Source organism: Notamacropus eugenii, chromosome 6 (genome assembly GCF_028372415.1).
Source record: "Notamacropus eugenii isolate mMacEug1 chromosome 6, mMacEug1.pri_v2, whole genome shotgun sequence".
NCBI classification, from domain to species: Eukaryota; Metazoa; Chordata; class Mammalia; order Diprotodontia; family Macropodidae; genus Notamacropus; species Notamacropus eugenii.
In genome coordinates, this window is record NC_092877.1 from 389,521,319 (window position 1) to 389,542,966 (window position 21,648).

General features: G+C 46.2%; 1 protein-coding gene across 4 annotated transcripts; it reads left to right on the plus strand.

The window, feature by feature from the left end:
* The first annotated feature begins 6,761 nt into the window (after positions 1-6,761).
* Positions 6,762-10,414, plus strand: LOC140510430 (class I histocompatibility antigen, Gogo-OKO alpha chain-like). 4 transcript variants are annotated; one of them, XM_072619077.1, is made up of 8 exons: positions 6,762-6,869; positions 7,587-7,865; positions 7,972-8,250; positions 8,657-8,932; positions 9,082-9,189; positions 9,708-9,740; positions 9,920-9,964; positions 10,152-10,414. In XM_072619077.1, the coding sequence occupies exons 1-8, from the start codon at positions 6,806-6,808 to the stop codon at positions 10,154-10,156; spliced, it is 1,089 nt and encodes a 362-aa protein (XP_072475178.1). In that variant the 5' UTR covers positions 6,762-6,805; the 3' UTR covers positions 10,157-10,414. The 4 variants fall into 4 exon arrangements, with proteins under 4 accessions (XP_072475178.1, XP_072475179.1, XP_072475180.1 ...); XM_072619078.1 differs by having other exon boundaries at positions 7,587-7,819; positions 7,989-8,250; XM_072619079.1 differs by having other exon boundaries at positions 7,587-7,819; positions 8,007-8,250.
* Positions 10,415-21,648: the final 11,234 nt, after the last annotated feature.

A 21,648-nucleotide genomic window follows, 5' to 3' on the forward strand; every position in this document is an offset into this window, starting at 1 on the left:
CACCTGAATCAAAAGGCATTTTATCACGGAGATGTTATGTTGGACCTCTTCTAAGATGAAGGACAACAACCAACCAGCTCACCTCATCTGTTTGCCTCTGATTCCTCATCTGTGATGATAATGACACCACCTATCTCTCAGGGTTGTTGTAGGGATCAGTTGACAACATAATTGTAAAGTCCTCAACCCAGTGCCTGGAACATAATAAACACTATGTAAGTGTTAGTTATTATTATTTATTTATTTAGTATTAATTTTTTTCATAGGAGGCCCTTAGTATTAAGATTGCTTATCTATTGTGAATGTGTCATGGAATGCAACACAAGGTGTTTTCCCAGAAAGTGTTTTAATCAAACAAAGAGCATTTTCCTAGATAATTTATGTTTTCCCTTTATCACACTCTGGGCCATTGAGTTCCATTGTTTCTGATTCCTGTCTAGTCTCCCACCAATTTTTCTATTTTTTAACCAGTACTAGATGGTTTGGATGATTGCTGCTTTATAATAGAGTTTGAGGTCTGGAACTTCTCTTCCCCCTGAAGAAGAAGAGGTTTTGATTACCATTACTTTCAGCTCCTTTTGTGTGGCAAAGCACTTGGTGCTGATTCTATTCCAGCTGAGATTTACAAAAGTTGACTGAAATTTTCTGGCTTATATGGCAAGAAGTGGTTATCCCCCAGGAGTTAAATGACACTTCCATTGTCCATCTCTATAAAGGTAAAGGAAAGAGACTGTTCTGTGACAATCACAGGGAGGTCTCTCTCTTATTCATTGGTGGTGAGATTCTTTCCAGAGTCCTCCTTAATAGGCTGATCCTTCAACTGGAAGATGAGCATCTACCAGAGATCCAGTGTGGCTTCAGGAAGGGCCTCTATGTGGTGTTTGCTGCCCGACAACTGCAGGAGAAATGCCAGGAGCAGAATAGATATCGGCACACAACATTTGTCCATCTATCACTCACAAGTGCTTATGGAAAATTATGTCAAATTTGTTTGCCTGGGAAAGTTCAATAATACTGTATGTCAGTTGTGTGACATCATGCTTGCCCGGGTTCTAGAAAATTGACAATCTTCTCATGCTTTACCAGTCACCAATCGAGTGAAACAAGGCTATGTGCTTGCTCCCATGCTTTTTAGCATGATGTTTTCAGCCATGTTGTCAAAGGCCATCAATGAGGGCAAGCATGGCATCAAGGTCAGCTACTGAACTGATGGTAAACTATCTAATGTGAAAAGGCAACAAGCCAAAATTAAAGTGGAGGGAGAGTTGGTCCAAGACGTTTTTGTTCACGGATGACTGTGCATTAAATTCACCCTCTGAAACTGAGATGTAACAAAGTAGGAATCAATTTTCTGTTGCTTGTGTTAATTTTGGCCTAACAATTAACACCTAGAAAACACAGGTGCTCCATCAGTCAGCACCAAGTTATGACAAGTGGAGGAGTTTGGAATACTGTGGATAAGTTCACTTATCTTGGTAGTGTACTTTCTGGGGATGTACACAGTGACAATGAGGTCTATGCACGCATTGTCAGAGATAGCTTGATGTTTGAGAGGCTCCAAAGGAAAATATGGGAGAGAAGAGAGAGAAGAGAGTACCAAACTGAAGGTCTATACAGCCACTGTGCTGACCTCATTGTTGTGTGCTGGCCTACCAGTGCCATGCCAGGAAACTGAATCACTTACATCTGAATTGTCTTAGGAAGATTCTGAAGATCACCTGGCAGGATTAGTACCAGGCACTGAGGTCATTTCTCAAACTAAATGCCAAGCATTCAAACTGTACTGCAGAGAGTGCAACTATGAAAGGCTGGCCACCTTATTTAGATGCCAAATGTATGCTTATCCAAAAGACTCTTATGGAGAACTCACACAGGGCAAGAGATCACATGGGAGTCAGAAGAAGTGATACAAGAACACTCTCAAGGTCTTTCTGAAGAACTCTAGAATTGATTGCATGACATAGAAGACACTGGCACAGGACCACATGGCACGCCCACATCAGAGAAGGGGCTGTGCTTTACCAGCAAAGCAGAATTGAAATAATTCAAAAGAAAAGCGAGATGCACAAATTTGGGGAATCCACCTCAAATGCTCACATGGACTATTTGTGCCCAGCTTGTGGTCAAGCCTTACAGGCTTGTACTGATCTGATCAGTCACAGGCAGACACACTGTGACTCAACCCTAATATAGTGATGTCATTTTGGTCCCTTTCTAGAATGAAGGACAACAGTTACAATATACACTGTATATGTTCTTGAGGTTCATTTCTCTATGTATCATTTCATACAAGAAGAATGAGCACAAACTAGATAAGAAAAGCCAAAGTGACTGAAGGCAGTGGATCAGCATTGGCTAAACTCACTGCCACAAATGGGCAGGTGAAGGATTCCCCTTTTAGACAAGCACTGCAGAGAAAACTGCAAAGCCATTTGGGGTCAGTTGGGGTAAGACTCCCAGCTTCCACCTCCTACTATACTGCACTGAAAATGGAGACAGTACCTGGCCATAAAAATCACTGATTAATCGACCTAAGAGGAAAGATGGAGGAGAAGGAAAGAGAACATCCAGCTTGGCACCTCCACACCTTCTAAAAGCAGATGTAGAACATGGCCCAGCCTGAATCCTGGGTGGGAAATCCAAGAAACCACAAAGAGAGGCATTGTTCCAGACAGAGAGGGTTCTATGGACCCTCAGTCTTAACCCTAACCATATCCTAAATGTGTGCTGATGAAGGGGCCCAGCCAGCAAAGGCATGGCTGAGCGTATCAGCTCAGGGAAAGACCATTCATCAGACCAAAAAGGGGTTCCAGATCCAGCATAAAGGGGCAGGAACAGGTGTGTCTGGAAAACCCTATCTCTTATAGCCCAACTTGGGGTTACACACCTAGGGCAGATTGAGGGGATCTACCCCTAGAAGAAGCAGATCCTGGGTGAGGGGCAGGTGCCAGGACCTAGACTGGGTCTTAAGCAGGACACACCTTCAAGGCAAGCAGCTGCTTGTGGTTCCAATCCCAGGAGCACAGTGGGGTCTCAGATCTCTTCCAGCCCAGTCTGAAACCTATAGAAAAACAGCCATGGAAGGACTCGTAGATGAAAGTTCTGTCACTTTCTTAGCAGCATAGCTTTCCAGCTGGCTTATAGTGACTGAATCCATCAGTAATTTCCACATGGATCCAGTCCACAGATGTATTGCTCAGGAATTTGCGGATCTGTGATCATGGAGCGGTGAATAGGGAATCAGACCATCCTGGGAGCACTGAAAACTTACAGGTCCCTGGACTGAGCTTTCCCTGAGATCCTGGAATAACATACTACTCAAAACCTCAAGAAAGCAACAATAAAGTTATTTTGGACATGCCCTTCAGAATGTGGAGAGAGCCTGGTCCTGACATCAGGTCCATTGTCAGGAAGGAGACTGAAAGAATAAGCAAATACTAAAGGATCCCACCACCAATTTTACCTTGGGGACAGGGATGCTGAAGACACAAACCCAGAGGAAGAAAATGACTTCAAAACATCAATACAGAAAGCCTCAAAGAAAAGCACAGAGTGGGCATAATTCAATTAGGATTTCTGGAGAGCAAATAGGTAAAAGAGTAAAAAGAAGCTAGTGATAATATTTTTCACTGAGAAAAGAATTGGAATTTAAATGACTGCAGTGGAAGAAAGAATCAGAAGTGGAATAAAGGGCTTGTCACAACTGAATTTTAACAGAAGGGTAAGCTGAGGCAGATCTCTGCACAAGATAACATTTATTAGTAGGGAATGCTACCTATCAATGAATAGGTCAATGACTTGCCTCCATTTATGCCAGAGGCCTGGAACAAAAGGAGCCTTCCCCTTCTGTGGGTTTTGGGGAGCACAGAAGAAAGAGCACAACAGGGTAGGTGACATTGGTTGAAAGTTTGGGAATGGAGGGGAGCAACACCCCTCCTTCTCCTCCTGTGAGACTAAAACATGTTCATGGCCCGAGTCCAGGTGCAGGATAGTGGCCTGGACATTGGGACAGCAAACCAGACATCTTGGAAGGACAACTTGGTGATGTAAAGATGTCGGACCCAAACCCCCTTGCTTTCTCACTCGTTTTCCAAGGTTAGCAAAATTCCTTGAGCAGGAGAGCAGGACTTTTCAGCTTAACATATTACAGACCAGCTGAATTTTGAACCACGTTTAGAGACAAAGAAATGTAACTGAGGCAATTACAGGACGAAAGTAGTTTCAGAACCAAATCAATAAATTGTAAGTATGATCAATAAGAAATGAAACACGATTCATCTCAATCTTTGAAGGCTTGCCCGAAGATCTGCAGAACCTTGTCCAAGCAACAAATGTGTGGAAAACTAGAACGACTCCATGACACAATGAACAAGATGCAAATGAAATCAAAAGACTGAAAAACAGAAGAAACTGTAAAGAAACTTATAGTCCTGAAAATCATATTAAGGAGAGAGAATTTAAGAGTCATTGAAACCATGGCTCTAAATCTTAATTCAAGGAAACATTAAAAAAATACTAGTGGATGTCTTTAGAACTAGAGGTCAAAATGGAAATAAAAAGAACCCAAAAGAACCCATCTCTGGAAAGAACCCCAAGTGAAAACTCCCAGGATCTTCCTAGCCCAAATCCAGAGCATAAGGTCAAAGAAAAAAAAAATACAACAAATGTCCAGAAAGAAAGACTTAACAAGAAGCAGACAGCTGAGAACATTCCAGAAGACAAAGGCTTCTGAGGAGGGGGAAGGTGAGAGACAAGCATCTCCCACAATCCAGATAAAGCAGAAGTCTGTGCACCAGAGGAGGGTCTAGAGCGGTAAGAATCTGACAACAGAACAGCAATCTCACTTGAACGGATCAAAGGAGGGACTGCAGAGGGCAAGGGATGAGAGAGGCTCCCCACTTCCTGATGGAGATGAAAGATTCAGAGTGCAGAACACATGTACATGTTTTTGTTTTTTGGGGCCGCAAGAACAATGCTGGAATGCTGCCCTTGAGTATACAAGTTTATAACAGAGGTTTTGTTTTCCTTTATTTCTGAGTTTAAGAAGGCTGAGCAGGGTAAGTGGAGCTTTTCCTGAGTGAAAAAAATATTTATTTGAAAAAATCAGAAGGAAATCCATTCATTTAACGTTTACAACTGTGTCAAGGAGCATTCTTAATCCAAGATATTATTTTTCAAAACCTGATAATCCTAAACACATAAAATCTAAAAAGTTTCACTAAAATAAATGAAGATCAAACATGAAAAATTGTTAATAGTGCATATGTCAAATGGATACATCAAATCTGACCACAGAGACCTGATACAAATATGAACCAAGAGCCATTGCCAATAGATGAGTGCTGAAAGGATATAAACATTTCTAAAGTCCTGGAAACCACAAACGACCGGAAAACAGGTCTCCAAGCCACACTAAGAGAAAGTCATGGGAAAATAATCCTGTCATCTCTTGTGAAGGGGTAAAATTTGTGCATGACAATAACAGAGTGCTGAAATAAGAGGAAACAATTCTTTGGGCCCCAAACCGAAAAAGGAGGCTGTGGAGTTGCTGATAGATGGTAGGAAAGGAGATGTCTGGACTTTCTCAGAATTAGGATGAGACTCCGGACTAGGGTCAATATTATGGCTACTCCTTTTGTTAAAGAGAAGAAACCAGAGCTGGGTGTTCAAGGCTATGTAAGTGTGCACTGTTGTTCTTCAGTTTCCTAATCTGTATAATAAATGAGATTATCTCTAAGATCATCTCCAGGGGAAACTTGATCCTCTCCATGAAATCTTCAGTTTCATGGTTTCCCAGTTGGCATTATGAGAAAAGGAAGAAAGAAAATCCTACCAAATGCGCTCAGGTTCATTGTTTCTGATAAAAAAAGAAAAAAGTTACTGGGCATTCACACCTTCATATTTCAGGCAGTTCTGACCAGCCTTAGGCTGAAATGGCACTCCTCTCCATTTTAATAATTAAGATCTTTCCTTTTCGTTACTGAGTTGTGTCTGACTCATTGTGACCCCTTTTGGGGTTTTCTAAGCAAAGAAATTTAAGTGACTTGCCCTTTCCTTTTCCAGATCATTTTTCAGATAGGGAAATGGAGCAAACAGGGTTAAGGGACTTGCCCAGGGTCACACAGCTAGTAAATATCTGAGGCTTGGATTGGAAGTCAGTTCTTCCTGACTGCAGGCCGTTGGCTCCATCCACTGGGCCACATCCCTGCCCCTCTGCTACTCGGATTCCCAGTTCCATTTCCTGGACTCTGGTTTCCTCTGCATTCTTGGGTCCTGGCTTGGGAGGTTACAAGACTTGCCCGAGTCACAGCTGGGATGGCCGTCGTTAAATCTGAGGGGCAGCCCCTGGTCTCAGGTCAGCCTGCAGATTTCCTCAGTCCCCAAACCCCCTCAATCTGGGGGGGACATTTTCTCCCCAACTTCTAAGGAGGGTGGCACTGAGGAGGGCTGGAGGGAAGGGTGGACTCTAGCCCTAACCCTTCTTTCCCTCTGGTTCAAGCTGGGAGCACAAGAGCAGCGCGCTCCTGCAGTGATGATGGGAGGGAGGGAGCCTGGGCTGCTCCACAGAATCCGAGGCTGCTCTGGGAATGACAGAGACGGAGCCAAGGTCTATCGAGCGGGGGATTTCCTCCGGGTCAGTTTCAGTTTTGGTCTCCCAACTTCTGCAGGCTCCTTCTGCCCAGTCACCAGTGACGTTTATTGTTTCCCACCCGCTATTGGGTGGCAGAGCCTCCGGGAAGCCAATCAGAAGTGAGGGATTCGTCCCGTTATAAACCCAGGGTAAACAGGTCTAGGCCTGCGGACCATGGAGCGCTCCTTGGGCGCTCTCCTTCTGTTGGGGACCCTGGCCCTGCCGGACACCTGGGCGGGTAAGGAGAGACCGGACACAGCACTCGGGGTAGCCGTGGGGCCGGGATGGGGTTCCCTACACGAAGCTCCTCGGACCCCAGCCCAGGGGGCGTTTCCTCGGACCCGGCTCCTTCTGGTCAGTGCGGTCCGGGCGGGGTGAGAGGGGGGACCCGGAATCAGCCTGGACCGGGAGCCGCCGCCCCTGAGCGGGGCTTTGGAGGGGTGTGGGTCCCTTAGGTCGGGGGGGGGTGAGTGGATCGGTAGGGGGTGAGAGGTCATGGGGAGGGAGAATGGGGAACACAGTCCTCGGGGCGTTAAGAAGGAGCAGAGCTGTCCGGGGTCCCCCCGATACCCCCCCGGAGCCCCCCAAGGGCGAACCAGGGGTAGCTTTGTTAAAGAGCTTCCCGGAGGATGGGGGGAGCAGGGGGCAGGTGAGGACACGAAGTGGGGGGCCTGGGGTGAGCAGTGTGGGAGACCCTGGACCCGGACCGGAGGCGGGGGAGGGGAGAGGGAAGCAGCGTCCGGGTTCTGGGGGCTCGGACCTGCCTGGGTTGTTGTCGGGGAAGGCGCGGTGTGGATGGGGGGGAGGGGAGGGTAAGGGGCGGGGTTACGGGGGGGGCGCATCTCGGGATAGCGGGCTTGGGGCACGGGGTCGAGGGTCACTCCCCGGGCGTGGCGGGGTGCAGGGTGTCCCCAGGAGCCCCCCGCCCTGACCCTATCCCGTCCCCACGTGCCAGGCCCTCACTCCATGAGGTATTTCTACACCGCCCTGACCCGGCCCGGGCTCGGGGAGCCGCGGTACCTCTCCGTGGGCTACGTGGACGATCAGCAGTTCGTGCGCTTCGACTCCGACAGCCCGAGTCAGAGGGAGGAGCCGCGGGCGGCGTGGATGGAGGGGATGGAGCAGGAGGACCCCGAGTACTGGGAGCGGAACACGCAGATCGCCAGGAGGAACACACAGCTTTACCGAGTGAGCCTGGAGAGCCTGCGCGGCTACTTCAACCAGAGCGCGGGGGGTGCGTGACGGGGGCGGGGGAGCGGGGTCCGCCCGAGGCCCCCCCGGGGGTGTGGGGAGCGGGGCCGGGGCAGCCAGAGTCCGCCACACTGACCCGGGCCGGACAGGCGTCCACACCTACCAGAGCATGTACGGTTGCGAGGTCTCCCCCGAGCTCCGCTTCCAGCGCGGGTTTCTCCAATACGCCTACGACGGGCGGGACTACATCGCCCTGGACACCCAGACCCTCACCTGGACGGCGGCCGTGCCCCAGGCTGTGAACACCAAGCGCAAGACAGAGGCGGACAGGAGCATCGCGGAGAGAACGAAAGCCTACCTGGAGGAGGAGTGCGTGACGTGGGTGAAGAAGCACCTGGAGATGGGGAAGGAGGCGCTGATGAGGACGGGTACGGCGCGCCCTCCCCAGTGTGCGCGGCACTCAAGGGTCCCCTGAGACCCTTCTCCACCTTCACTCAGTCCCCACCCCCCTGAACCCCTTGTATCCCAGGACGTGTTTAGGGTGTTCCCCTCCCCCCACCTGTCCTTGTGCTCCTGGAGGGGAGGGGGGAAGGGGAGCCTGGAGATGCCCCTGCCCTTTGCTGCAGACCCACCCAAGTGTGCTTGGCACTCAAGGACCCCAACCCATCCTTCTCAGCCATTCCTCAGCCCCAGCCCCCGGGCCCCCGACCCCCGGGAACCCCTTGTACCCCAGGGCTCCGATTGTGGGGTGTTCCTCCTGCCCCCACCTGTTCGTGTGTCCTTGGAGGGGAAGGGGGAAAGGAGCCTGGTAATGCCTCTGACCTTTGCCTCCAGACCCACCCTCTGCCAGAGTGACCCGCCACACGGCCCCCCATGGGGAGGTGACCCTGCGGTGCCGGGCCCAGGACTTTTACCCTAAGGAGATCTCCCTGACTTGGCTGAGGGATGGGGAGGAACAGCCCCAGGACACAGAGTTCATTGAGACCAGGCCTGCAGGAGATGGCACCTTCCAGAAATGGGCAGCTGTGGACATGACCTCGGGCCAGGAAGGGAGATACACCTGCCGAGTTCAGCACGAGGGGCTGTCTGAGCCCCTCACCCTGCAGTGGGGTAAGGACAGTGAGGAGGGGCTGGGAAAAGGCCACCCCAACCCCATAGGACCAGAGGGAGGGGGAGTTACTGGGGGAAAGTGGGGGAGGGGATAGTGACTCTCAGGCTAGACAGGGATCAGGGCCTCTCACTTCCCTTTTCCATTTCAGAGCCAGAGTCCTCATCCACCTGGCTCATTGTGGGGGGCATTGTTGCTGCCCTCCTCATCCTCATTGCAGTCATTGCTGGTGTTGGGATCTGGAGAAGGAAGCATTCAGGTAGGAAGGACTGGGAGGGGTCATTAGGGATCAGGCCCCATGGAGATCTGGGCTTCTCCTGACCCGGCAGCTTGTCTTTCTGTCCCCAAGTCCTCTCTGTCCCACCTAAGGGACAGTCACACAGGCCTTTAAGACTCTTGAAGAGCAAATTTGTAATTGGAACCCATTTCCCTGGAGGATGCCTGGCAGGGTGTAACAGGCTGGCTGAGTGGGAAATCTGCTTCAGCCTCAGCTCACACATGAACACGGGGATCTCTGCCCAAGGACCTGGGTGTCTCCCTAGCTGGGGACTGTAGACCAGCTGTGGGAACCCCTGGAGGAGGGGCCTGAAGCTGGGGAAGTGCCCAAATGGGGGCCTTTTCTCTCTTCCTCTTGGATCTAGAGGCTGCAGTGGTGTGGGGTATGGGAGTGCAGTCCTGGTTATTTGTTGAGTCTCCAATACAAATTTTTGAACTTCTGAGACCCTAGTATGGTCTCCTCTCCTGGATTCCTTGCTGGAAATTTGTTTTCTTTTCCAGGTGGAAAAGGAGGTGATTATGTTCCAGCTGCAGGTAAGTGAAGGGTAGACATGGAGGGTAGAAAGAAGGGGCCAGCCCATGGTGCTCTGGGACCTGAGCACTGAGAAGCAGAGGGGAGGCCTAGCCCGGTAGCCTTCCTTTGGTGTCTGCTTTCCTTCTCATACTCTGGGATGCATGTCCCTGATTGGGTTGTTTCCCTCCTTTGTCTCCAGGCAATGACAGTGCACAGGGGTCAGATGTCTCTCTCACAGCCAAATGTGAGACTCTGGGGACCTGGAAGGAGGGAGGGGCTGGGGTAAAGGGGGCCAAGCAAAGAGGAGGAGGGTCTGTGGGAGGTTGGGCTGAGGATGGACTGGGTGGTGAGACTGGCCCTTCAAAATGATGACAGGCTGGAGGCCAGAGGGCACTTGGAGGATCCCCATGAATCTGTCTTTCCTTCTTCAGCTTGAGAGAATCGCCTGGCATGGACCTGAGATGGAAAACCAGTCTGCAGTCCCCCTACTGTTCCTGTTGACCTCTGGCCTCTCTCCCCTGCACTGACCCCTTTGATCCTCCCTGGACTTTCCTAGCCCAAGCCCAGGGCAGCCTCATCAGGGCCTTCATCCTGTTTTCTAAGGCCTCCCTCCCTTCCTCCCTCCTGTCTTTGCGTCTGCTTTGGGAATGAGCGTCTGATGTCTGACCGATAAAACAACCTGATCAATCACTGATCTGCAGTCTTCAGCTTTTCTCCACAGTCTCAGCTGAGCATCCCATTGGGTGGGGGATTACAGGGAACAGGATGACCATGTGGAGGGTTCTGGCCACGTGAAGGGGAAAATAAATGAAAGTTTGGAGGTACCTGAGAAACCTTTTGTTTGTTCTCCTTCGTCTGGAAGTGCAGGTGGGGGCTGGGCCCAGAGGGGAAGGAGCCTGGGGGGTGGGCAGCATGTTGTACATGGAGAGGAGGCAGACGTTTGTCTTTGATTTGTACTCCTCTGGGTCGTGTGTGGACAAGGTCTATTGGGACTTGTTTCGGGCTTCACACAGAGCCCAGGCTGCACACTCCTTCTGGGCCTGGAGCCATGCCCAGACAGGATGCTGGGTCACTAACCCATAGGCTGCCCACCCACAGGCTGCCCCTCAGCACTGACCTTCCCAGAGATCCAGTTCTCTCTATTTTTGTCATTTTCATCAGAAATATAAAAGCAGTATTTTCCTCTTGCTCCTTGTAAACCACTGGGGTCAGGAAGTCTTGTGAGAGGAGAGGACATGTCTTCCATGGGGGCTCACTTTCCTCATTTGCATTAGAAAATGGGTCTAAATTTCAAGGTGGCTCAGTCAGTGCAGCCCCTGACTTAGACACAGGAAGGCCTGGGTTCAAATCCTATCTCAGATAATAGTTTTGTGACCTTGAGCAGGTCACTTAACCTCTCACCTCAGGAATCAAGGTGGGGGGGTCATATTAACTCCTCCTCCAGATCAAGTAAGATCATCTGTACAAAGTGCTTAGCAAGGCTTATTATAGAAATGAACACTGGTATTATTATTGCTTTCAAGCGCTAATTCCTGTGATTCTGCAGATACCAAACAGTCATCATGACACTCATTGAAAGATAACTTTCATCCTTTAGAGCCCTAAGAATTCCTCGCAGTGTGAAGCCAGACTTTTATCTCCTAAGCAGGGACCCTCCTTTCACCCTGTGCCTATTCATGGTATTAGAGGATTTAGAATGAGAGTATCCTCCCTTCGGAAATGATGAGCATGAAGGGGGGAGTGGGAGGAGGGTGCTTCCTCTGACAAACCAGCCCCTGAAGCCTCCACACTTCCCGGTGAGCTTGGAAACTTCCCAGGCTCATCAGTCTAGAGCCTAAAGGGGCCTCCCAGGGCCTCGGATCCAGCTGCTTAGGACAGCACCTAGTTCATAGGAGACTCAGTCAAGGCTGTTGGCCTGCCTGGCTCCAATCCCCAAATCCATTCCTCTGATCTCTAGGATTTTACTATGAAAGGAAAATCTGCTTGGTAATGTTTAGATGTAGCTTCTGAAGTCCAGGCTAGCTCAGCCATGGGTGTTCAGAGAAGCCAGTCTGGGACCCCCAGGGAAGGTTCCCAGTGAGAAAGGGACCTTCCACATCAGATAATCTGTGTACACTGACCCCTGTGCAATCTGATGAGAGTTTTCAGGGGGCCTGTGAACTTGAATGGGAAGAAATACATCTTTATTTTGACTCACTTCTGATTGAAATGTCATCATTCCTTTGACTATTAAATTTTCAAAAACCACACTAAGTTCTGAGGAGACATTTATTAAAAGCTTCACCAGATGACACAAAAAATTTAAGATGCCTGGATCTAGGTTATGTCAGAATGATGAGGGAAATACAATTATATTTAGGTATATTTTGGCACTTTTTGTACCTGTGAATGCATGTATTCATGCACCCACACCTATGAATACATATATGTACATGAGAGATAGTAACTACTAACCAATTAATTTACAGGTAAGAGTTATGGAATTGCCATGCCTTTTGACCCAGCAATACCGCTGCTAGGCCTATTTGTAAGGATGATTGGGGAAAAAGGAAAAGAACCTATATGTTCTATAATATTTATAGCCACTGTATGTGTGGCAGCAACAAACTGGAAATAGTGAGGATGACTATTAATTGGGGAATGACTGAGCAAGTTGTGTTACATGACAACTATAAAATCCTACTGTGCTATAAGACATGATGAAAACATGGAAGGACTGTCAGGAAATGATAAGTGAAATGGGCAGAACCAAGAGAACATCACATACATTCTCAGCAATTCTGTCTTAAGAACAACTTTGAGTAACTAAGTCACGTTGACTACTGTAAGTACCCAGATGAACTACAAGGGATCTGTGAAGCTGTATGCATCCAGAGAAAAAACGGATAAATGGAAGCATTCAAAGAATGATTTTACACACACACACACACACACACACACACACACACACGTACCCACACACCTATCTCTAATGGTATCCATCTCTAGGGCAGGGGGAAGGGAAGAAAAAGAAAAGGGGAAAATTACATGGTAACTTTATCATATATTTACCAGGAATACCACGTTGTACATAACAGATTTGCAGTTTCATGGGCAATCTTTTTTTCTTCTGTGTTATAAATATTATTTTATTTCACAAATTCAAACTAAAATACAGAAAATTACAGAAACATCAGAGCTACAACTGGTTCCTGTCGTCTTCAGGCTAGGTATCAGTGACTATGCCAGATGTGAGGCCACATCTTTGGTGATGTTGGGTTGTTCAGCTTGTCAGGAGCCCAGGTCACCAGGACCACTCTGAGGAAGGAGAAAGGGAGGAGATGAGAGGACAAAGAGATCATGGGAAAAGACCTGGGTCAAGAGGCCTGGGCTTTTCAGTGATTCGCTGCACTATCCTGGGGTCCTTGTTTTCAAAGATATTCAGGATCTGGTCCCCTCCTTTTATTAGGGACATGCTTAGCCACAGCTAGCTCAGGTTTAAGTTCAATGTTGGGATGAAATGAGGCTCTCAGAAATCATTGAACTTTAAAGAAAGGAGGTTGACTTGGCACTAAGACAGCAATGATGTGCACCAAGGACATGGTGACACTTTTCTGAATAGAACTCCTCTCATGTCCAGGTGGAAACTTCTCTAGTCAACCAGATAGGCCATGGTGACTCCAAAGAAGCCATCATGTGGAAGGAGCCACAGCTCCCTATGGATGGTACTTTAGGTGCCCTTAGGTCACCAGGTCCTACTTCATGGGAGACAAAGGCCAATCAGATCCTAGTGACAGCTTTGTTGCCTTTTAGGGAAAACTAATCTTTTGTTTGGGGAAAGCAGAAACCCCTGGTCCCATCCCACACCACTCCCCCCCAAACCCAGAGATCTTCTAAAAGGCCTTCCACCATTTCCTAATTTTCAGGATTTGATTGGACAATTATCCTGGCCCAGGAAATACAAGACGTGAAGAAAAAATACCTTGCCTCAATAAAGAGTAACCAAAAGAAAAAAAAAATGAGAGGATGGAAAAAAGCAGAAATTCTAGACTTTCCCTTTCTCCTTTGGATGAGTTAACTGAGCCTCAGACCTTAATCATCTAGTCCTGGTGTCAAATACAACTGGAACCACTTAAAAATGTAATTTGGAAATAGTTTACAAAATAAAGATGCAATAAAACATAAATAATGTTGATATGAGGTTTCCTAATGCGCTCCAGGAGAGGTGATCTTCAGGATGTGGAGATTGTGACGGGGCAGGGTGACAGTGGTTGTGGTTTTCTAGTATTTGAAGGGGCTCTTATGGAAAAGAGGGGATTTCATATTCACAGTGGCTTGTCACTACTTAAAATGTGAGAACTTCAGAGCTGTAAGGATCCTTAGAGATGGAACCAACTGTCATTCCTTAATGGATAAACTGAGGCTCAGAGAAACAGGAAGACAATGAAGGAGTCAGAGACCAAGGCAGAGACATGTAACGGGACGAGTTAGAGCCGACCCCTATCCATTTCAGGACGCCACACACTGAGAGCCTGCCTAGATAACCTAGGGGCTTGTCAGTAGGGGTGGAACTAGATGGATTCAGGAGGAAGGGTCTCGTCCTTGTTTGCAACGTGGCAGTTCTTTGTCCTGGCTCTGGATGTCCAGTGGAGAAGACACCCATATAAGGAAAAGTGATAGGTGATAGGTCCTACGTAGGGCTTAGGAATGTACTTAGGAATGTACGTAGGTAAAACTATAAATGTATGTGCTTTAGAGGAATAAAACGGAGTCTTCACCACCTTTGTCTCTCGCCCCATTCATTACTCACGAGATCAAGGCCTCTTGCCGGACAAGAGCCTTGGGTCGGGGTTAGGGGTTCCCGTAAATGGTCTAGGGGACCCCAACAGAGACACACATGGAATGATGGCGTCCCAGATGTTCCAGCTGGAAGGGGCTGCGCAGATCCAGTCTAACTCACTTGTTTCTTGATGAAGAACTTGTGGCCCAAGAGAGGGAAAGTCATTGGTCTGAGGTCACCCAGCAGGTCAGGAACAGAGCTGGGACTGGAGCCTCGGTCTTTTGATTCCTAAGTCAGACCTTTTCTATCACCCTGCACTGGGACATGAAGACATTGAGGAGGAAAAAAAATCAAACAATTTGGGGTTTGGGGGACAGAGCTGGAGGGTTAAAGAGACAGAGAGGCAGGAGTGGAGGGGACCTAAATCTCCCTTTCCTTCTCCAGCTAGTGGCAGGCACCAGTGTAAGCCTGCATTACTATCAGCTGGGAGGAAGCAGCTTTACTCTTTATCCTCTGAGCTTCCTAGGACTCCTTTCAGTCCCTCAGCTCTGCCCAGTCCGGGACTGATTTTGCCCTTCAGGACCCCTCAATCTGGCACCTCCAGGTGCTGCCACCATATCACCTCCTGTGTCAGAAAAGTGACCCTTTGCTCATCAGCTAGTCAGGTGAGGGGTCCCAGGAACTTGAATGCTATCCCTCTTAACCCTTCATGAAGCCACATTTCCTGTTCCACAGAGCTCTCAGGGTCCTCAGCACCCTATCCCCTGGTCTTTGACCTCTTTTGATATCTAGGCATCTTAGCCTCTACCTCTTCTTGTCCCTTACAATCCCTCCTGTATCCAGGTGTCCTAGCCCACACTGTTTTGGGAACTTGGAATGCTTTCTCACTCCCAATATTTAAAAACTATCGTATTTGATTTTCTCCTTTAATAAAATTGAAACACAGTCAGGAATCTACCCTCTCCTTCTCCCAGCTGCCTATATCTTTAGATTCATGGAGCCAGCCTCCCAATTTCCCATGTACTCAGTTAGCTATACTCATGGATCTGAGCAGTCTTTTCTGTCCCTCTAGAGTTCACTCCCCAGGATTCCACCAAACTACTTCATTTAAATGGGCTTGGCTGGGTTGGTGCTCCTCACACTAGGGATGTTGGTATTTCTAGACTGGCATAGATTCAAATGTTGCCAAGACAGAACCTGGAGGCCCCTGCATGAGCAGGAGATGGACTTAAAATAAACACATTGAGTCATGAAGTGTGTGGTCTTTGTCATCAATGACATTGGCATTGGAGGACATGGCTGGGAGTCATGGAGGGTTCCTTGCAGAGAGGTGAAGGAGTGGAGGAATTACTCTGCCTCAGTTCTCAGCCTCTGCCACAGGCTGTCTCTTCTAAAGTACCTGGATGCCATTTTTCTTAAGAAAAGAAGCCTGTCTGGGAATCTTTAGTCTTGGATTGAAAGTGGGAGAGGACATTCTAGGTGGGGAGGACTGTGCATGATCATGGACTTGGGGAAGCCATCTTGGAATGGAGAGGGCATTAACCCAGCTGGAGGTAGGGGTCTCAATGCTTAATCTTAAGAGAAATCAGCTGTGTGAAGTAAGAGACTCCAAAAGGTAATGGGATTTCAGGTTTAAAAGTCAGGTTAGAGACAGCTTGGTAGTTGTGGTGGCACAGTAGTAGAAACTGAGGACATGCCCTGGAGAAATGAAAGCATCCCAAAGCAAACATCCTTTCATGCTTGGGCTTCTGACTCCCTCCTTATCACAGAAGAGTTGGAGAACAGCAGGAGAATATTATGTCCAATACTATTCTTTGTGAGTCCTATTACTTGAACTTCCAGATCAAATCCCAGCTCCATGTCTTTCTCCCCTAAGGTCCTTCCTAGGAAACGGTGTCAAAGATCAGATGGCTAAGTCAGTTGATCTCTCCCTGTTTCACTGGAAAACTCTGATTCTGAAACCTGTCTCTATCCTCTACCCTGGTCCACACTTAGAGAATTTGAATATGTAACACTGTCTATAGTGTTAATAATGGGAAGAAACATTGAAATGGCTTCCATCTAGTAGAAATGCCTCCCATGTCCCTTGTAAGCCCCTATGCGTAATATAGTACCATTCTGTTTGAACTTGGCTGGGCAAACTTTAGCAGAAGCTCAAAGTTTCTCCCTTTCTTTATCTCTCAATTTGTATATTTTGGATCCTCTGTCTAGTTAAGACAACAAAGCAACCATTCCTTTAGATAAAGTAGACCCTTTAGAACAGGAAATTTTATATCTCTTGTTATAGAGAAGTTGAGAACATCTGAAATTATCTGGAGAGAACTTTGGTGGTTTCTATGAGGATCTCCTACTTCCCCGATTTTCTGGGTTGCAAGAAGTTGATAAGGGCTCCCCCAAACACAAAATCTAATTCTTACTGGAAAGCCCCTGTCCAAGAATGTCGACCTAATCTCCTTAATCTCCTTTAATTCCTGACCCAGACTTATCTCTTTGGGGAGTTTGGTCCCACTTCTGGAATTGAGAGACTTTCAACTGTTCTGATGCACTGGGGGATAGTAGTTGTGTTGAGGGAGACCAAGCAAGACCATTATATATAATACTCTCTCCAGGGGCTGGGACAAAATTGTTAAGGATTGGTTCAACATAGTATCACACTTAATTTTCTAGATCTTACAACAAGTAAACGTGTGAATGCAAGGTCTTTTTCCCACATTGACAAAAAATAGGTATTTGTATGGGGAAACAACACAAAAACAAGAGAGGCAGCCAATTCATGTGGTCAGGCCCAGGAGAATACATAGTTAATATATAGTGTCATGAAGTACGAGGTCACACTTGGCTGAGGAATTTATTTTTGTCTTACAAATTTACCTGTTTAGGTAAAAAAATTTGTCAGGTATAAGAGATATATGGAATGATTGTATGAGTGGATGCCATGAAGCAAGGAGAATCAGCTTAACGATCTGTCTGTCTACCTGTCTATCTATCTACCTATCTGTCTGTCTATGCATATATATCTATGTATATACATATATACATATAATGTGATACAAATAGTCATAAGCATGTTTACTGTCCTAAATATAGGGGTGGGGGGTTTGATCCATGAATGCCTGGACATTCTGTTGCACTTCACTTTGTCCTTTTGTGCAAAACTATTTTTTCCCCTTAAAAATATCTTGCTTTCTTCCTTCAAAGGCATGTTTTTGCTACAATATGATTTGATCCACTGAATCTCTTTGTAGTAATTCCTGTTGCTCAACAATCACAGACTTGGTTGTCCTGTGAAAGGACTGGAGCATGGAATCAAACTTCGTCATTTTGAACAATTAGAAAAGTAACTAGGTACACACCAGAAATAGTTAAAATGACCCTTGGTTAGATTTAGCTGTCCTGGAATAAAGTCGATCCAAGCAATCAGAGTCTTGGGAGAAGAACAGGACAATGTAGATCACAAGCAATATCATTCTCTTTTCTTACGGTAGAAATTTGATACATATTTACTGAATTTATAAGAGGAGGCAGGCATCAAGTAGTGGAAAACGAAGGCTATGTCATTTGGTACTTGTGAGACTTTGGCTAAGTCATTTAATCTCTCTGGACCTCCATTTACTTATGTTCAGGATGATGAGTTGGACTGGGTAACCTTCCAGATCCCTTCCAATCTAGGATCCTGTTTATTGCCTTTGATCTTTTAGTCCTGCCCTGAGTAGCTGAGCTCCACCTCACAATGCAAGGGACAGTTTTTTCCAACTTCCATTCAAAAGATGGTGTCTACATCAAGGTATTGTAGATGTTGACCTAAAAAGAACAAGGGCCATTTCCTCTATTCAGATTAGGATTGAAGGTTAGAATAGGGTTAAGACTACAGGTTCTGCCGGGCAGAGGGAGCGTTTTCATCCTCCTCCTCCTCCTCCTCCTCCTCCTCCTCCTCCTCCTCCTTCTGCTCCTCCTCATCAAAAATAATAAAAACAATAGCTAGCTTTTATATAAGGTTTTAAAGTTTGCAAAGCCCTTTAGGCAAAGTATAATGTATAGTGTAAGAAGACTAGAAAGGTTGAAAGGACTCAAGTTCTAAAGAGTTTTCAATGACAAATGATTTCATATTTGATCCTGGAGGGAATAGTTCCACAGCATTGGAGTTTATGAAATTTGTTGTTGCTATTCAGTCCAACTCCTTGTGACCCCATGCGGAGTTCTCTTGGCAATGATACTTGACTGGTTTGCCATGTCCTTCTCCACTCTCATTCCTCCTGGATTTCTCTACCCCATTTGCTGTTCTTGACCCCAATACTCTTCTTTCTGGGGTTTTGTGGCACTCCCTTAACTTGGTTTTTCTCCTTTGTGACTGACTGAATCTCAGTGACCTTTGCCAGAACATATCCCATCTCATGACTTTTAATTTATTCATATCTTGTGATACAGACTAACTCTTCTTTCTTTTTTTATTCTTTTTGTTTACTGCTTTCTATGCCTGCAGGAAGTTGCTCACCAAGGGACCCAACTTGCCCCACCTTGATTTTCTCTGAGGTAATTGGTGCTATTATTTTCCCAACAACTACCAAACATCTCTGTATTCAGTGTTCCCCAGTTTTCCTTTCATGTAGATGAATGAGAGATAATCAAGAATGAGACCCTGAGATCCAGGGGTAGAAGAGGTAGGAGAAAATTGAAGAGGGAGAGAAGGGTCACATGAACCCAGAAAGAAGGAGCATTGGCAGAGGTCATTCCTGGTCTCTTTATATGCCAGAGTGGATTTGCAGCACTCACAAATATTTGAGGAAATCCACCCACTGTGCCCTTTCCTCATATATGTATTGAGATGGTAGAGGCCAAATGTGGTGGTTCTGTTGCAAGGATGAGAATAGAGTGGAATTGAAAAGCTGAAAATGTGTTTCATTTCAAATGGATTTGTTGTTTTCCACTTCTAAATAAGCATGGGAGGGTCTGCTCTCCCCTCCACTCCTCTTCTTTGTACATTGTAGTAGATTCTGCTTGCCTTTTAAAAACTTGAACATTTCCTTAATCTCAATTTTGGTCTCAAGCAAAAAGAGGTTAGGTAAAGATGAACATAAAATTCAATTACATCAGAGTGCCAAACCTCAGGCCTTAAGGGCGAGAATTTTCCTACCTAGGAACTAATAGCTTTTGTATTAACATTCCTAAGTTTACATCTGATCTTGCCATTTTTCTGTTGTTTCTGACTCCCCATGACACCGTTTGGGGCTTTCTTGACAGAAATACTGGAGTGATTTGCCATTTTCTTTTCCATCTCACTTTACAGATGAGGAAACTGAAGCAAACAGGGTTAAGTGTTTTGCCTAGTAAGTATCTGAGATCAATTATAACTCATGAAGATGAGTCTATCTGGTTTCAAGCCCTGTGCTCTATCCACTGCAGCACCCAGCTGCCTCACTTTCATCTGATGTAAACTCCACAAGTCAGTAGAGGAGGTACTGCCTAGACCTGGGGATCCATGATAGTGAGCTAGATATCCCCAAGAGAGCTAGTTGTGACAGGATATGGCTGAAGACACACAGAAGGGTGGACAGGGAGGAAAGATCTGTTCCCTCTACAGTGAAAACCACCCCCCACAGATGTCATGTTTTAATATCATGTTTCTTCCTGGTACTCTATAAGCAACTCTTGTATTAGCTACTGAACAACACCAACAAGCTAAGCAAAGCTGACATTTGTCATTTGAGGAAGGAGGGTGCAGCAAAGATGGCAGAGACTTTTTCACATGCTTCTGTTATGGGGGCCTGCATGTCGTCAGTGTTTCCAAAGTGGTGCAGTTCACTGGGAAGTCTGTTCCTTGCCCTCCTGTTCAGAGTTCTGCAAGTGTGTGATGCAAATTTTTGTTTCTTGGATAATGTATGGGAAAGTTTCAGAAGATTTAGTGGAAGAATCTTTAGGTTTAAAGGGACTGAACCATTGTCTTGCTCTCCTTTGGTCCTGGTGCACTGGCCTGGTAGTGACCACTGCACATTTATGTGCAGAGTTGAAGGTTCAAATTACCCCTTGATATCGGCCTTTGAGCCAAAGAGTTGGAGTTTGGGAAACCTGTATTGTGCTCATGAACAACTGAAGCACCCTCTTGCTCATGGCTGCTCCTCCTCCCCCTGGAAAGGTGACCAGAAACTAGGAAATAGGTGACAGAGCTGTGAGCTGGCTCCCATTGCTGATATCCTGATAATTTGCCCAATTCTGTGAGAAAAAAACTAAACAATTTAAATGAAATGAAAGAACACTTAGAAAATCAGAAATAGCCCAGATTAACAGAAAAGGAAACTGCATATCTAAATAAACCTGTTTTAGAAAAAGAAATTGAATAGGCCATAAACAAACTTCGCAAGAAGAAAAAAAACACCAGGACCAGATGGATTCAGCAGTGAATTTTGCCAAACATTTAAAGATCAATGAATAACAATATTAAATAAATTTTTCAGAATAATATGCAAAGAAGTCCTACCATATACTCCTTTTGTTAAAGAAATATGTTGCTGATACCCAAACCAGGAAGAGCAAGAACAGTGAATGAAAAGTGCAGAACAATTTCAGTGATGGATATCAAAGCAAAAATGCTAAATAAAATAGCATCCAGGAGATTACAGCAATTTATCACAAAGATTATACATTGTGTGCAAGTAGGATTTATATCAGGAACTCTGGGGTGTTCAATATAAGGAAAACCCCACACAACTGATTATATCGATATCAAAAGCAACACAAATCGTATGATTACAGCAATAGATGCAGAACAAGCTGTTAACAAAATGCAACATTAATTTCTGTTAATGAATCACTTGAACATATAAGTATAAATGGATTACATTCCTAAAATGATGGGAAGTATCCCCTGAGCATCCCCTTGATTTCCAGTTTTTGGCCACCACAAAGAATGCTGATATAAATATTTTTGTACATGTGGGACCCTTACCCATTTTTATGATCTCTTGGGGATACAGTCCTAGAAGTGATATTGCTGGGTCAAAGGGTATGCACATTTTTGTAGCCCTTTGGGCATAGTTCCATATTGCTCTCCAGAATGTTTGAATCACCTCACAGCTCCACCAACAATGAATTAGTGTTCCAGTTCTCCCACATCTTCTCCAACATTTATCATCTTCCTGTTCTGTCATGTTAGCCAGTCTGATAGGTGTGATGTG

Coding starts and splice junctions, on each gene's coding strand:
- LOC140510430 (XM_072619077.1), top strand. CDS start 6,806: ATGGAGCGCTCCTTGGGCGCTCTCCTTCTGTTGGGGACCCTGGCCCTG. Junction 7,866..7,971: donor CTTCAACCAGAGCGCGGGGG/GTGCGTGACGGG, acceptor CGGGCCGGACAG/GCGTCCACACCTACCAGAGC. Junction 8,251..8,656: donor GGAGGCGCTGATGAGGACGG/GTACGGCGCGCC, acceptor CTTTGCCTCCAG/ACCCACCCTCTGCCAGAGTG.